Here is a 17,957-nt window from a genome sequence, read left to right as displayed (position 1 = left end):
TCACTAGATGACTGTGGCTTCAAGTACTCCAGGGGACCTAACATTTAAAGCTAATTACAGGTGGGCTGTTTTACGTGTGAAATTTGATGTTACCTATAATAGATTCAATTCAAGTACACTCAGTATGATACAGTTAGAAAGACATCGAAAGCACACACAGGCATATTATATTTTAGCAGCATTGAGTGTGGTAACTGCTGTTGGGTAAAAACTATTCTTGAATCTACTGGTCCTTAATTTGATTGCTCTGAACTGTCTACCCTAAGGCAGCAGTTCAAAGAGTGAACGTCCAGGGTGTGAAGTGTCCTTAATGATGCTCTGAGCTTTTTTTGAGGCAGTGGGAACTGTGTAGTTAACAATAGTTACATGCAATTATAGACCAAAACTTTTTACATGTATGAATGCCCCGACAATAAGCCTATTTCTTTCACTTGTTATTGTTAACTGAAAATTGTTATTTATAAAAAGATGAACCATTCAGTCAACATATATAAAACTGTAGGGTAATATCAGTAAGTAATGTCAGCAAGCTCTGGGTCGCACATGCGCAAGCTCATTCATATCTCTGCCTGTAGCAGTGCAGCCGACTGAATGCTCTGCTCCTCTCCCATCTCCCACCCATCCGAGCAGAAGCCAAGAGGGGCGTTTCCTCTTTCGGCAAGACTGCAGGACCTCACAAGCAGTCCTGACTACTCTCCTGCAGAGAAAGCATTTTGTCACTAGATTTGTCGCTAAAGGGGTTTTAAAAAGTCTATAAATGTAGCGACAAAGTCGCTATGTTAGCAACACTGTTGAGAACAGACAGAGGATAGGGCTTTTCCAACTAACATAGCAACAGTGCTGCATGACCACCGGTACTCTGTGACAGCTGCGTCTATTTGAAATGACAGTCAGGCTTTGGAGCTCCATTGGTAGACAAAGACATCACTCCTGGGTTCAGATACGCCCATTGTCCCTGTCGCGGCATGAGGGAAAGCCTTTGAAGCCGTGAGGGTGGTGCCAAGCAAATTATGCCATGTGGTGCTCAAGAGCGGCGTTGTTATTGGATCACAGCAACGCGGTTAACGCCCATTTCTGAAGGATACCCTCTCAGATTGGCTAAATTAGCCACCCCAGATTCTCCGTTTGAACGTTGTTTTTCTATTCTCTGTCACGGTTTACGTCAACATCGTGAACCTCCTGTAATGGCGGCGAGGTGATCCCTGCAACCCTTTACGGAAATGGCGTAGCTAACGTGCGCAGCGACAAAGACAGCGAGCCCGAAACCTATGGGGAAGGAATAAAAAAAGAAATTCAGTATCGTCGCTCTCTGTACTTAAAGCCCATCATTTTCTGAGGCGCTCGCTGCTCTTGGGGCCTTCGTAAGGATACCGAAATTTGACGGCAACGAGGGCGGATTTTGAGTCAGCGTAAAGCCATTGAATTGGTTGAAGAAGACTGTGGCAACTGGCAAATTTTCCGTTGGATGGTCTGTAGGCTAGGGTATAGCGAGGGAGCCGCCATGGCAGTCGGATCATTGAGCCTCCACATCGGGATATGAAGAACTGCATGTGTCCCGAATCGTCAAGAAAACACCGCATTTATCTTTGACCTGCACCGGATCAGTACCTATAACACCGAACTCCCTTCTTCATCGCTGGCAAATTGATTCAGGTTCCAGAAAGCAACCGCTATTGGTTTTAATCGGGGGGCCACAGGGAGAGGCCAGATTCATGACTATTTTAGACGGAGACGTGTCTTCAAAGGCCCGCTGAAAGAAAACCTGGAATATAAAGAAATGACGCTCTGATCGACCGTTGGTGGGAAAGAAAGGGTAGTTTATTAGGAGATATGAAATAGTGTGAATGATCGTGGGAGAAAGGGGTCTCTTTCTGCCTTGTCTTCCTTGTGAACTATAACGTTAGTGTTAGTCATTTACTGTCATCCTGTTTTGGATGAGAAGGTTTGGGAAATCGATCAGCCCCGCCGTTTAGCAAGTCACAGTCGAGAGAATCAAACGGATTGGATCATGTCGGGTCGGCCCAGGACCACATCCTTCGCGGAGAGCTGCAAACCAGTGCCGCAGCCATCTGCGTTCGGCAGCATGAAAGTCAGCAGTAAGTACAGCCCTGTAATTCTAGAGTAGCGTACCTTCTCTGCATGCGCCAGGCGGGTGCTAAGTGTGGGCTAACGTTACATATTCATATCCTCGCTGAATGTCTCCTCACTTGACAGGATGAAAACGTGTCAAGCTAGTATGACGTTAGCTCCGGGTAGCTTAGCCCTGTCATGTATGTGTGTCACAGGCTGAGATTGGCCGGTGCTGAGTGATACACACGTCTGCTCGCTGCGGTGTGGGCAAACACCACTGTGCTCTCATGCGCCGTCCCCGGGGCCGGTCAGCCTGACCAGGGTTAGCAGGCCGCTCCGGGCAGGGCCGAGCCAGAGGAAGGTAGTGTTGGCACCGGCCCAGGCCAGAAAACAAGGCTTCTCCCATTAACGTGGATCTAGTCTGATTAATGACCACCTAGCAAAAACGTGTAATATGGCCAAAGCGACAAGACCGGTCTGTTACGCAACTGTCAAAGCGGAAGGTGCGCCCCTAGTTGACTCGGGCGAAACCGACGTGATCCTGGACAGGGCTGATTAACTGATCCCATATTTCTTGGTGCCGTGTCGACATCACATGCCGTCACGAATGAACGGAATGTGGCACAGAGCGTCCTGTGTACGAAGTGACAGTGGCATCATGGAGGGGGTCGGTGATGGACAGGCTGCAGAGATGAAGCCATGTGGCTGAATAGGCCTACCTACTGAACATCTGTGGCTGGCAGTGTTGGTTTATAGCCATATCTCTTTGGAACAGTTTCAAGTCATATTGCATTCATCCATCCTCAGTGGCTGTTATGTCAGAAATTCTCTTTGCAAAATCGATCTTTATCAGATTGCCTACCTGTCAGACTGCAGATAGTGTATGACTAGCTCAAGTGTTCCCATTAAAGTCTGATCATATGACCTTATGTTTATGAGACTAGATATCATTTAGAAGTATTAATTAAAATAATATGGCTTAAATGAACTCTTACCTTGTCTGATAGTCTGCTTTAGTTACGTGGCACAGGTTGGAGTTTATTATACAGTTTTGGCAGAGTGAAATGAATTAGTACCTATGATATCCACATTATTAATGGCTGGAGATGTGATACTGTATAGCACCTTACTAATTCTGCCTGACATATTTGGGTGTGTGTGTGAGAGAAGTGAGTGATAGGTTAAGGAATGTTCCTGTGGTGCTTCAGGGCTGCGATGTGATCAGGATGTGTGTTAGTAGGGTGAGGCCTGAGGCTGAAGCTCTCCTCAGGGCCTAGCACTGGAAACCACTTGGTTGACTATGACGCACACACACACACACACACACACACACACACAAACAAGGAGATAAAGTCCCATCCCCAGCCCAATACTTCTCTTGCCTCGGTTATGGGTATTGAAGCACTGGTGTGTTCCTGTCAGCGTGGACCATTCATGGTTGTGTTACTGTTGAAAGCAAAATGCACTTCACTAAAAAAAAAAAAAAAAACTTGCTCTGGTCAATATGTCCACTAAATGTAAGAACTGGATGACGGAGAATCTTTGGCGTATTGTGGAGATGTAATTAGGAGATAATGCAAGGCTCAGTGTGTGATCTTAATGTTGCCTGAGTTTTGCTGTCTCAATTTGAAAATGTTATTCTCCAAGAGACTCATCTGGTAAGTCAGTACATCATTATCATGTCATTAAAGGCCGAAGTGGGAATCTCTCAATTAATTGGGTGTTAAATTATTTGAGTTTTACAAGCAGGTGCTGGTGGGCCCCATGGAGAAATGTAGAGTCATCAATTTACACAAGTCTATTAATCTTTAGCTGTGCCTTTGTTTGCCTGCTTTTTGTCATTGTGAAGACTGATTGTGTTAGTGACATTGGCCAGTTTATGTCTGTTTTTACAATTCATCCTCACTATTTGATACATTAGTTTCAATAAACAGCCATATTTGTGCTATTCACGTCAGTGGAGTTTGCCAGAAATCAACTGGTTCAGCTAGAAGAGGACTGTAATTGGATAGTCTACTTTATAGGCCAAAAACCAAGGAAACCGGGACAACCTTGTCTGGTGACCAGCTCTCATTGGATTAAATTTGGCAGCTTTCTTAATACAGTACATTGAGTGTGGTGTTTATGTTTTCATTCAAGCTGTTGTTAAGGACTAGGACAAAATAGCACTTGTTGAAATAATCAGACTTCTCCTTCTTCCTGGTGTCCAACTAATGATCAGTGTTCAGGGCTGGCTGACACAGATCCTCTGGGTTTGTGGATAGACAGACATGCATAATGGAAGCAGTTATACTTGCTGGCTTAAACCAGACCTGCAATGTAGAACTGGGTGAGACACTGCCTTGACATAATATCAATAATGAAGTATGAGACTTGATAATGGCTTTGGCTACTGTAAGACTGTGATGTACTATAGTTTAAATGTTGCATTTTCTTGCACTTAAAGGTTGATTATACTTAAATATGCAGGTTTTGGCAGTTCTGAGCGAAGTGACTGCCCTTTACTTCTTGGCAACCGTATCTGTAAAGATGTTTTTCAGAAATCATTTATCACCCTCCGTCAGTTTAACCTACAGACGGGTGACAAATGAAAGGAAAACCCTGACTAAATGAGTGGTCTCTTCTAGGGCGACAGTTTCCCCATCCACAGGGCACCAGGAGTCAGTGAATAGTTTGAAAATGATGTGAATCATATGCCGTTGCCTTCACAGTGATCAGAGTTCAACCCAGTTAAACACTTATGGGAGATGTTGGACTGACGTGTTAGACAGCATCTCCATCTCCATCACCATCATCGAAACACCAAATGGGGTAATATCTTTGGTATTCATTCCTCCAGTTGAATCCAGAGACTTGTGGAATCAATGCCAAAGCGCATTGAAGCTGTTTTGTCACAGTGTTGAGGCCCAGCACCTTACTAAGACACTTGATGTTGGTTTTTCCTTTCATTTGTTACCCCTCTGTAAATGCAGCATGTGAGGCTGGGGGGGGGAAAGCCCATTTTTTTCTTAAACATGATTCGTGTTTGAACAACTCAGTTATCGATTTTTGAAATCCAAATAATCAAAATAAGTGCTAATTTAAAATATTGTGACTTGATTTTAACCTCCACCATTGCAACACACACGCTCTCAGTCAATAACTTGGCAGATAATCTCAAGCAGCTGTGCCCAGTGTGTATGATTCTGCAGAGAGTATACCGCTCCTACATAGGCAGATGGAAACACACACAGATACGTTGACACACCCACATGAGCACTCTTAGGTTTTGTTTTTTGGGGGTGAGACAGCTGGACAAGAACAATGAGCGGCTTGTTTAGCATTTCAAAGCTGCAGCTCGCTCTCTCTCCCTCTTTTCTCCCTTTTCCTGTCTGTCCCTCTCACATTTAGCAAGTGATGATGGGGACAAAATGAACTAATTATACTCTCTGATTCCAAATGAAACAGCAGGACTCTCAGACAAGACAAGGACCATCTGAGTCATTCAGGATTTAAAAGAGAGATGAGTTTTGAGGGGAAGAGACACCAGAAGATAATCAGTCTCTGCTCAGTCTGCTGGGTGTTTAGTCAGTGTGGTGGCAGGACTGAGCAGCCGCGGCTCTGCAGGCTGCACACCACTGTTCACCGCTGTCCACCCCTGTTGTGTCTGCTCAAAAACGTGCTGGTACCTTGGTGTCTCACGCTAAACGCTGCTTGGCCAAGCTTGCTCCGTGTCATCAGTGACATTGCTGTGACGGGGTTATCTCATCAACCTTGCAGCGGTGGAACGTTAGCGGAACACTTTGCACTTGTTTACCTGCACATGTTAACACAATGTGTGTGTGCGCTTGCTGGTGGTACATAATGTCTTGCTCTCGAGAAATTCAGCAAATAGCTTTATACAGGCCTTGCAAAGGACTACAGGTCACTTTGACTTGTAGTCCACAGCTGGCGTGTACATACTGAGAACCAATAATATATTTAACATAATAATGGTGTCATAATTTGATCTTTTGAAATGTCTAAAAGGGTTTGTCAGTATCGGTAATTGGCTTCAGTTTTTAATTTCAGTGTGTGTGTGTGATATTATAATTGACCTGCGGTAGCCACACAACTAATAAATATATTCTGTATGCCAGTGATTACATGCATTTATTTGCCAAATTACAGAGAGCAGTGACTACATGGACACTGTAACAGGTGCAGACACTCACAGTGATATGACATGAATGGTGTAAAAATTAGCCGTCATCCTACAGTAAACGCACACAAATAATTTTAGCACTACAATCTGCAAGTGTCTCAAAGTAGCATTTCATTAGGTGGCTCCTTGTGTCAGTGGATTCAAGTTTACTTTAGTAATTAATTTCTTTGTTTAAACTTCTGTGTCAGACAGCATACATATGCATAAGCGCCAAAGGGGGAAGAATGTACCCAGAGAATGTGGTTATAAATGAAAATTGTTGGCTTGTTCAGAGCAGATACAGGCTGTCATTCTGCTGGTTGTCTGTTTCAAGACATTGCTGATTGTTTATATAATTTGTTAAACCTCCAGTGCAGCTTACTAGCAACATATTATTTGACGCAGAAGCGCAGAGGCGCTGCGTTGACCAGTCATGAATGGGGACAGTCGGAATGTGGATGCCCACATTCGTGAGCGTAAGATGATTTGAGTGAGCAGCAAGGATCCTCTCTTGCTTTTAATTCTGATTCTGCTCTTACAAATCTGTTCCCGTGCTCTCAAAGTCTGACTGGCAATATGAAGAGTGCTTGCAACTTGTCTTGTGCATGATCAAAACTTTTGGCGCAGACAGGCTTTTACACATACCCTGGTGGAGAAATCTGAGCGCAGACTCAGAAACGAGAGCAAGTATGACGTGGAAACGCTCTCAAATCAGTATCTACACTTCCAAATCTGTGTCTGTGCGATCTCAAATGCTGAGTTGCAAACTGAGTAGCACTCAAAGTGTGGTTAGTGCACCCTCAAACCTTATGGCGGGGATCTACTTCCATACCACCTGCTGTCTCTCCTGGTTCACTTTGTAGCTGAAGACTACAGCATATGTCCATGAAACCACACTCTTTTATTGGTTATTGGAAATTTAGTGGAAACGATATTTAGGCGATACCAGATCAGTGTGTGAAAGATTATGCTTGTCACAGACTTCCAGTCAGTCACTTACAGAAATGCCATTTCTGATTTCTTGGTCATTCCTTATTTGCAACTGTGTGAGATCTCACTGTGAGTTTTTTTGTGTGTGTGTGTGCGAGTGTGCACAGAGTTTTCTCACGGTTTGAGGAAGTGCAGAGGCGTCATAGAAATGGCCCTGCTGGAATATGTAGGCAGAGTTATATTCCTGTCTCACTCTCACACATGCACTCCATTGGAAAGTCTATTTTTGTCATTGTAGAATCCATCCTCACACTCTCCAGTCTAGAAAAAGAAAGTAAGTCCTGCTGCTCTGTCAACCTCCCTTCTTATTCTTCGATCATAATCACATCTTCTTCAGTAATCGGACCACCCACTGGTCACAAACAGTAACACACATACATCTAAATAAACTATATCTATAAAACTGAAGGGGTCACGTGTGAGGGTATGTGTGTTGACGCAAGGCACTATTTGTGTCAAACTCAACCTTCCATGAAAACAAGCCCAGTCTGCTAAGTATGAAAACGGATAATAGACTAACAGTAGACAGCTGCACTCTGTGTTGCTGTCTCACTCAAAGCACCAGCTTTCTAGGGTTAAAACATTTCAAGCTGCGCAGGGTTAAGTAACCTAAGCAGCTGGTTCAGTTAAAACACACATGCAGAATACTCACAGGCAGATAGTTGGCATGCGATGGTCACGTCCGCTGCTCATGCCAGTGTCCTCTGTGTGGAGGTGGTCTGCTCTCACAGCATGCTGCACCAAGTCCTGTTAAATGACACCAGGCTGCAGTTATTAAGCAGCGCTTGAGACCACATCTCTGTGTCTGGTTGCTACTGTGCAGAATCTGGTTGCAAAATTTGTCACTCAAGCAAGATGGCGGCCCCCGTATTCGCAATATTTTGGCTTCCAGAAAGCGGTGACATGTCATCCATCTTTATATGCAGTCTGTGGGCTGTTGACACATGTTAGTAGCTGACTGTCTCAGACAGATTTAACAAAGATAGTTTGAATTTTGGTGCATGGGTCTATTGACTGATATATTGACCCTTTTACAGCCTTTGGCTGCTACAGTTTGTTTGAAAGAAGCATTTTCCTGGTAGCGATGTTGCGTGGAGGGGATGCAGGTGTTGTGTGGAGGGTCTGTGTTGAAATTTGGGGGTTTATTTGAGAGCCTAAAGACTTGATGTGTAGATGCAGCACTTATTCATACAGCACACATTCTTGCCTAGTTGTCCTTTAACTGCTAATGTAAACTTCGACCCTTGACACTACTATGGTAGGAAGGAGGCAGAGGGAGAGACCATACCTAAATAGAAAATGGCCTCCACTTCATGATCTCAGAGGAGCGGAGCCAGCTCCTAACTGACTAGAGGGGAGTCAGGACATGTGAAAGCAGACTACGACATACAGTGTGTTAGCATCCCAAATCTACAGGGTCATATTAGCTTATAAATTTTCACTGATAATAATCCTGGGTATTGGTCTGTCTGAGCCTTGTGATTGATGAGTTGGGCAGACACAGCTAGGCCTGCTGCTAATATTTCTTTGATGCATTAATTTGGATAAAAGCACCACTGGAAAAAAAAAGATTTATACCATCAAGCAAGAAATGTAGAATTTAAGTGTGCTTTTGTCTGTAGTTGTGAAAATAGCAAGTGAGTTTGTTTCCTCTAGATATTTCATTTGTGTTAATGTCCTACCACCCAAAGGAGACCTCAACATTGGAAATATACTGTATTTAATGGCATATTTCAAACAGCTACAGTAGTATACAGTGTATAGGGACATTTTTGTGTGTTTATAGGACAATTTTCTGTCTGTTTCAGTTTAGCTTTGAGTCATAGCTGACCACATCTGTTGAGAAATAACTGGTTACAGCTAAAGATGGAGACCATAATGTTGTTTTTCTCAGCTATGTCAGCAGACACTCAAAACAGGAACCTGTCAGTTGCAAACTGCCCTCTAGGACAAGTACAGTAGGTTTGACTCTGTGAGATGATGACCAGCACATGACGAATTAGAATCAGCAACTTCACTTAAGCTTTTCTTACACAAGGCATTTTGACATGTCCAGGTAGGAAATGCATGTGTAAATAATAAAACAGCTGTGTTTTGTTTAGTTGCTGCAGTTTCAGAGTCCTGCTATTGTGAATGCTGTCCCACGGTTGTGGTTTACTGGGATACTTGAATAGAACAGAACCATCATTAACATTGTTAGTGACCTCTGTGCTTTTCCTGATATGACAAGTCACAATGTCTGGTACATGAACAACCTGTTAGTGATCAGTGTATTAGTGGAGTGACAGAAAATAACCCATAAAGTAATTTATGAAGCATCTTTCCAGCTTCTCATATGTGATTATTTTCTGCTTTGCTCTTTTTTTAAAGTGTTTTTAAATGGAATATCTTTGTGTTTTGTGGACTGTTGGTTAAATACTTCTGATGTTAATGCTTCACATTACCTTATCTATCACATCTTATTTTTTCCCAGTTTGTTCTCTCACCCAAAATTGTAACCAGTACGTCTTGATGTACTGTGCTGAAAACTGTTCATGTCACAACTTAGTTCTGAGCACCTGCATCCGTTTCTTTCTCTCTGTCTCTTTAGGGGATAAGGATGGCAGCAAGGTAACAACAGTCGTAGCCACTCCAGGCCAAGGCCCCGACCGGCCACAGGAGGTGAGCTACACAGACACCAAGGTCATCGGCAACGGCTCCTTTGGTGTTGTCTACCAGGCTAAACTTTGTGACTCTGGAGAGCTGGTGGCCATCAAGAAAGTTTTGCAAGACAAGAGGTTCAAGGTAAAACATGCACACACACAATATACTTCTATGTTACCCAGCCTAATCAGCTGTCAACAAAAAGCCAGAAATAAATGATGACCATGCATAGAAGCACGCACTCATCCTCTTCTTCACCCTAGATATTCTTTGTGTTTTTTTTTAAATATAACTGAAGCAGAGATTCATTGTATGGATGAATGTGACTAACTGACATGAATGGAGTGATCTTTCACAAGAACAGTGGAATCAGAAGAGCTGCGAAACAAAAAGAGCAAAGGGAAAACTAATTAGCGTCTTGTAGTTGACAAGTTCCTGCTTTAATGTGTGTATTTTCTTGCAGGAAATGGGTGTTTAGTAGTGAGTGGTGCGAGGGTTTTTTTCCTCACAAACAAACTCGAGCCCTTTAATACTCATCTGTCAAGCTGAGCTGTTACCGTGGAAATGTCTTCGTTTCCTTCAAGCAAAGCTTTGCTGGAGTTCTCTGTCTGAGCTTTAAAGGTATCTATCTGGTGGCGTGTTGGTCCTCACAGGGGGGAGACCTGCTCCCTTGGTTTCGGTGTCCCTGCTGTTTGTTCACAGCTCACAGATAAAAGGCCTGAAACTGCCAAGGCCTGTAGGTCAGCTGTTTAGTTTGTGATTAAGTTTTATAGGCTTTAACAATGAGGTGAGGGGTGCACAGTGTTTCAATCACATGATTGGTTTTAAATAAAACCAGCTAAGCACTCAATATCTTATCGAACTGGGACCGGTGTGAAAATTACTGCATGCCTGTTGTTTTATATACTCTACATTTATTACAATAGCCGTGCGATAAATCCTACTTTGCACTAAATAAGATTTTACACATTGTCTGATAAATTAAGTGAAAATGGGACAGGATGTGGTGTCTCTCTGCTGTCCTACCCCCCAAATGACACTGCCTTTTGCAGCCCTTTTGTTATTCCAGCTTCTCTACCCTGCGTTGTTAAAATGAGGTCCGTAAATTAGCCCCGCCTGCCACCTAGAAAAGGTTAGAAGAAGTGTTTTTCAAACTGCGAGTAGTAATTTCAAACAGCCATGGAGGAGCTCTCAGCAGCTGAAGTATGAAACGGTGTCTGTCAAACTGAAGAGCTCATGTTCTTTTGCACAGAGACAGTGCGACAAAGAAAGAGCAAAATCCATGTTTAACATCTGTTTGGCTTTTTAAGATGGAGAGAGTTAAAGGACTCATGTTTGATTCTTACTTCTGGGTGCTTTACCATCTAAAGCTAATGTGTCTTTGTTGCTAACATTAGCGACCTAGCATGGTCGTGATTTTTACCTTTGTATTGAATTAATTTTAATTTGGGAGATGTTCGATCTTCGTGTAACGTTGGCGCTTAGCGTCACATTAGCAGTAACCGGAATGTTCTACTAGTTTGTCAGATTTACTCATTAATCAGCCAACACTAGATTCGGCCTGGTGGTTGCATTTTGTGTGATTCATCACTTCCAGGCATCCGCAGTTTATGTTGTTGCCGGGAGACGGAATGTGATGGGCGGGGCAGAGAGCTGTTAAGAGTGGCTTATGGTGTCAGTTTGTTTTATGTCTCACTAGATTCTCTAGCAGCTGAAAAGACATTAGGTAGAATAGCTGTGACAGTTGCCTACCCTCATTATAATAATGAGGGAGAAGACAGTTTCCACAAAACCTAACATTATATAGGTTTTATTGCCAGGTCGTCATGTTAGACTGCTTTTATTATATATGCATGCACCTAATAGATCACTAATGTGTATGTGGGCGATTCCAGTCTGTGTATAAAAATGACTTGATTTTCTGGGCATGTATAAAAAGGTTTCTGGTGATCAAAAGGACATGTTTGTCCCTTTTGATGTATACAAACAGAGTTTCCTCTTGACAACTGAGAACTGAGTCAGTTTTGCATGGGAAAGCTTCCAGGCAATCACTTGCTATGGAGGAAAAAAAAAAAACAAGAACAGAGATTATTGTGAATGTCAGGCTCAAGGTTACACTGATCCTTTTGTGACACAGTTGGAAAGATGCACAACATGTAACGGTAAAGTTTTCCACGTGTCCTGGAAAACGTACAGACGAAGACTCTGGCTCATTTAAACATTGTGTAATTACTGTATGACAGAGGAGAATATAAATTGGTAAGAGGCCACTTTGTCTTGTTGAGAGTTTCATGAAAGGATTGATACATCTGTTTGCTAAATATAAAGCTAACGACCAGCAGCCATTTAGCTTAGCTTATGTACTGTACTTGCCCCTATAAACAATAATAAAAAAAAGTATATGGCGTGTACTACTGTAAGTCTATTAGTGGGTTGTCACGATTGTAATGAGTAAACCAGAGCTAGTATTTTAATTTATTTAACTAGGTGTAAATCTCATTGAACTTAAAATCTATTTTTCAGGATTAACCTTGACCAAAATGCCTAGCATAAAACAGTTAATGACAAACGTATATAAACAACTGTATGAATATATGCAACATCCACCAAAAATGTGATAAAAATATACAAAAATTTTGTTGCTATAGGTTATATAGTATAAAGATATAGTATATATTAGACCCATAATCTCTTGACTGACTTGCCCTGTTTTATGTTATTCACTGTCTCTCACTCGCTATTTTGTGTCAGAGTGTGTTAGCAAGAGAGGATGAGAAGAGTGATGGCAAGACAAGTGTAGGTGTGCTCTGCTGTCTCCTCAACTCCCAACCTCCTGCTCCACCTCCCATGAGAGTCACTGACGTTTATTCAAAGTTTAGTCACACATTTGCTTGTTGGGCTTTCGCCCTGGGACCGCTGTGCTGAGCCAGCTAGCTCAGCTAAGTACTTCAGCAACTCTGTGCCCTACTGTAGGTTTTATCCTTACAGAGGTTCAGCACAGGTTTCCAGCAGATGTTAGTTCTTCACCATCTGAACTCAAGCAAGACAGATGATGTCACTTAATGTGTTGGGGGTTGACCATCTGCCACAAAATGCCACGCGCACCCTTTGTGATGTTGCATGCTGGGCAGGATGAAGTCATACCCTGCTCCTCCTGATGGTCTGTGGTTAGCATGAAGGCAGGTTGCACCTATAAACAGCTCAGTGGTCAGCTGAAGAGCGCATGCATCGTCTTGTTTTGGTGTTTAGTTTCTTCCTTAAAACAGAGCCTCTACCTCAGCAGTCTTTCTCTCTGTGCGTCTCCTGCTTCTTCATGTTTGGCCTGGCCTTCTTTGAGAACAGCTTGTCACCAGAAAGGAGGGAAATGAAAGCTAGGACTCCCTACATGACTCCCAAGCTTGTGCCATCAAGCGTGTGAACCCGTTACACACAAACACGCACCTGGGCACCTGCGTTCGACTTTCTTCTTATTCCTTCTCCTCCTTTTCAAAAGCTTTTTTTTGCCAGACTTCAGTTTTTCTTTCTTTTCTTTTTGTCTGACTTGGTGCTCATTTGTGAAGTGACCCATGCTAGTCCAACATGTGTTACTACTGACTGACACACACACACGTCCATGCATCCATATCCCTCTGTTTATCTGGACACGCTGGAGGGACTATGTCTCTCGGCTGGCCTGGGGACGCCTCGGGATTCCCCCGGAGGAGCTGGAGGAAGTATCTAGGGAGAGGGAAGTCTGGGCATCTCTGCTTCAGAAGTCAATCATGGTAATTATGAAATTTACCCTGTTGACAACATTCCAGGGGGTGTGCATGAAAACAAAGCTTTAATCTTAGTTTTGTAAGCATAAGCATGTGGGCGTTTGCCTGTGAACTCTGCTTTGCAGGTTTCCACGTTCAGCTTCAGGCTTGCAGGCTTACTTTTACAAGCCATGTGTGCGTGTACTCCCAGACTTTTGACATGTTTACTACGTGGTCAGGTTTAGTAAGCACGACATTGTAAAAGAAACATACGGTCCAACAAAAGAAGAGGGTGGGACAGTGCTACTACTAGGAGATCCAAGCTGTACCACAAATGTCACATAATGAGGTAAAGTGACCACTTCAACATCTGTCATTAATCTGTGTAAACCAAAGGACAGGTGAGATTAAAGCCAGAGTTAAAATAATATTAGCACCTTGGAAATGTTAGCATGACATCAGGTTGTAAGGTAAATTTGTCAGGACTGAGTTTGATTTGATTTATTTATTCTTTCAAGCATGTAAAGACAGTTGATATATCAACACACATAATTTTACACATATCCAACAAATGCTAATCCAATATCAATTAGCTTATACCTACTACATGCTTGAATGGAGTAGGAAGAAGTCAGACTTATCCAGTCCTACCCCATGACATCATCTTACCATCATTGGTTTGCAAGCAGTATCTCTACATAGATAATTCTCTTCTACACCACACAAGTAATATACTAAAGAATTATTACAAAGTGTTAACATTCCTTACATAATTACATTCTTAAATAATTATCTTCTACACCACACAAGTAATATACTAAAGAATTATTACAAAGTGTTAACATTCTTACACCTCACCCACAATGTTCCATCTAATTAATCATTAAGCCTGTTCTTGCATATATCTTGATTGACACATACTTTTAAATTTAACTGACCCCTTAAATTGTATCCCCCTTCCCTTTCATTAAATAGTTTTTGAATTCCACCAGGTAATAAATTAACAATTTAGACTGTGTGAAAGCTCCATTGGTGTGATCCCTATACCCCATCTTATGCACAATTCTTATTGCTCTTTTTTGTAATATATACAATGGTTGAAGTGAGCTTTTGTATGTATTTCCCCAGTTTTCAACGCCATACTCTAAGTATGGTAAAATCAATGAAGAATACAAAATGCGTAGTGCTTTCCCGTCCAAAATATATCTAACCCTTGCCAATATCGATATATTCTTTGCTATTTTGTGCTGAACATATCTGATATGAGATTTCCAGGAGAATTTGTCATCAACTATGACACCTAGAAATTTAATTTCATATACTCGTTCTATATTAGCTCCCCCAATTTTCAATTGAAGTTCATTATCTAGTCTACGATTCCCAAATACCATAAATTTAGTTTGATCCAAATTCAGAGATAGTATATTACTATCACATCATTTCTTTATCTTCTCAAGTTCCTGTGAGTTTAGGTGAGCGAAGGTAATAACTATTTTAAGCCTGCTATGTTTATTAAATCCTCTATTCATTTACCCTCTATTTAAAGTCAACTAAATAGATTTAGGGCCACTCTGTTTAAGGATCACTGTTATAAATATTACAGTCCAAAAATGAACAGAGCCTTTATTATTATCACTTGTTCAGTCCACCCTGGGTTATATCTTCAATATAAGCACAGCTGACAGTAAGTCTCTCTTCCCATCCACTAAAACAGATTTTTATAAAAGTGCTCCAGCATGATAAAGGATTCTTCCCACCCTTTTATCTTTTATGAAATGGGTTTTAAATCTCCACTGTAATGTTGTTGTGTTGAAATAATCATAATTAAAATTGAAACTTTATAGGAGATCCTAATGTTCTTATATAATTGATCTTCAGACATACTGTACTTCAGTTGTCTCTGTTCAGCATTCCTTTAGGGCTGTATGAGGTCTTTACAAGGATTTGCAACTTTTGTAGGCTCAACATCTTTAACTACATTTTAAAGTAGCTGATTCGATGTAAAACTGATAGCAGAGCAACATGTTTGTTCATGTTGTGCAGCTTCTTTTAAACAAATACATTTTCAGTAGCACCAAGACAATTGTCAATATCCACCTACAGATTATGCAGTTATTATTCAGCTGCAGAATTTAAACATTTTATGCTTCTCATATGTGACGCCAGGGAGATTCCTGATTTCATGAAGCAAATGTTCCTGTGTGGACCCACGTTGGACTTTGATCAGTGTAACAGAAGCATAATTAGTTGCGGTTCATTAACATGGCCTGTGTGGTCGTGATGTGTGGATTTAAAATGTGTGTTAGGTTGCTGTCAGAAAAGTTTTTTGGTTTTTTTTTAACCTAACTCACTTGGTTTATAACTTAAATGTGTGACAAGTTGACAAAACAAAATCACATATTTCATCTGTTTCACTTAAAGGTGAGAGCGGTTAGTTTTTATTTAGACTGACACAGGCTGATGATGGCTGATTGTTTTCAGGAATAAACTCAACTAAAGACGGCAGACCTGTGGAAACAGATGACAGCTAAAGCAAGGAAACAGTCTACAGTGTTCTATTAACAAAGTGGGCCTAAACATGTGTAGTAGGCTTGAATATGTAGGCTTTGAATAAACATACAAACTTAGAAAAGTTACAGATAGCATACCTTTTCAAATGATCTAACATTCCATACTGAATAAACTCCATGTTAGGGCGTAGCTGATGAATGTGTGAGACAATCTTGGTGGTCTAAGTCTGCTCCTGGTGCCTTATGGGACCAGCCTGTCTCCAATCTCATCTGAGGGAATCGCATATCAGCAAACTGGAAAATGGATGCTTGCATTAGAACCAACACTTGCTCTCTCTTTCTCTCTCTCTCACACACATACACAGTGAGAGCATGTTTGGTGGAAGTCGCTCTTACGCAGCATTGCTAAAGGAACAGTCTGGTGATTTTTCTCTATGCTTTTCCTATTGGCAACAAACCTTATAGGAGGATGAACCTGTCATAGATCTCCAGAGTTGTCCAAGGACTATTAAAAAACATCACCGAGCCATGCTGGTGCACCGGCTGACATGTTGTACAGTAAACTAGAATTGCAGTGAAAATGGACACTGTAGTTTATTTTGAGTCAATCCCACATGCACTGTCTTGCTGCTATAAATACTCACTAACCCAAAAAGTGTGTATTAATTCACAGATGAACAAAGTCTTTAATTAATGCTCTTAATTTCTATATGAGTATTCTTTGCTAGTAACCACATAGTCCAGTTGTTTTAGGAAATTATTTGGTCTTTATTATTAGAAATGACTCATTTTTAATGATTTACTTTCTTGTTAGGACAAAAGCTTGAGACTGAACATGACTATGTTGGTGTGGAGACATAGTCACAACAGCATTTAAAATACCAAAATCTGGAGTGAAATCTTTTAGTTTTAAAAGAATTTTGTGGATTTGTTTATACTGTCCAGTATCAAATTGTACTGAGAGAGCTGAACTAAAAGCTATCTTATTATGCATTTAGAGTTTTATTTACAGTTCTGTGTTGGAGTACTATCTGCTCGACCAGAGACATGGTGCAGAGTCTGTTAGAAGACAGGAGCTGATGAGACATTTGCATCCAAACATGCTAAAAGTGGCAATTGGACTTGCTTGAGATTCTTAAATTTGAGATCCTCAAGGTAGAATACCATGACCTGGATGAGTGAGAAGCTCCAGAGATATTACAAACTATCCTGGTAGCAGCTAAGTTGACAAAAATGCTAATCGAGAATTTCAGGCTAGCTAGCTCAGAGTTCTCTCTCTGGTCTTCAGTAACTCTTTATTGAATGAAATGATTTTGCAATCTTAAGAACAAAATACTAGAGAGGAGTACATGGCCAGTACATAGAAAATACTTTAGAAAGACCCGGAGAGAGATGATGTCAATGTCTAGTGCTAGCATGTTCCTGGCAGGCTACTGTGTTATCCATTATTCAGCTACAGTAGTTCACCAGCCGTGCCTCTGCAGTTACACATTTTGTGTTTTTCTGGTGCAACCCAACTTTACACATTGCTGATCTGGTGTTTCTTTGAGACAGTAGCCTAAAAAGTACACTGGCCTTATCCCCTAAGTTTGATGCTGTAAGTTGTTACCCAAGCAGAACAGTAAAACTGTGTGTGTGTGTGTTTGCGTGGGTGGTGTGTGATTGGTCTATGCTGTTAATCTTTTTGGAAAGTGGATGTGGTTTTGTCTGACAGCATGCATCAGCAGAATGAAGCGCTCAGGTGTAATACCTCTAGCAGGCATTCTTTCACTCGGTCTCTTATTCTTTCCCTCTGTCTCTGTTGGCTAGTCTGCTGACACGCTAGAGGATGACAGGTCAGCAGGA

General features: G+C 41.6%; 1 protein-coding gene across 4 annotated transcripts in view; it reads left to right on the top strand.

Annotated features, from left to right (window-relative positions):
• The first annotated feature begins 748 nt into the window (after window positions 1–748).
• Window positions 749–17,957, top strand: part of gsk3ba (glycogen synthase kinase 3 beta, genome duplicate a) — a 32,150-nt gene continuing 14,941 nt past the window's right edge. Inside the window, exons 1-2 of one of the 4 annotated variants that reach the window (XM_020609458.1) lie at window positions 749–2,096; window positions 9,813–10,006. In XM_020609458.1, coding sequence (XP_020465114.1) covers window positions 2,009–2,096; window positions 9,813–10,006 — 282 coding nt within the window. In that variant the 5' untranslated portion in view covers window positions 749–2,008. The remainder of the gene's footprint in view (window positions 2,097–9,812; window positions 10,007–17,957) is intronic. The other 3 variants (XM_020609460.1, XM_020609459.1, XM_020609462.1) reach the window with 3 other exon arrangements.

The sequence above is a fragment of the Monopterus albus genome, unplaced genomic scaffold, assembly GCF_001952655.1.
Source record: "Monopterus albus unplaced genomic scaffold, M_albus_1.0 scaffold99.1, whole genome shotgun sequence".
Taxonomy (NCBI): domain Eukaryota; kingdom Metazoa; phylum Chordata; class Actinopteri; order Synbranchiformes; family Synbranchidae; genus Monopterus; species Monopterus albus.
This window is presented reverse-complemented; position numbering and strand designations above follow the sequence as displayed.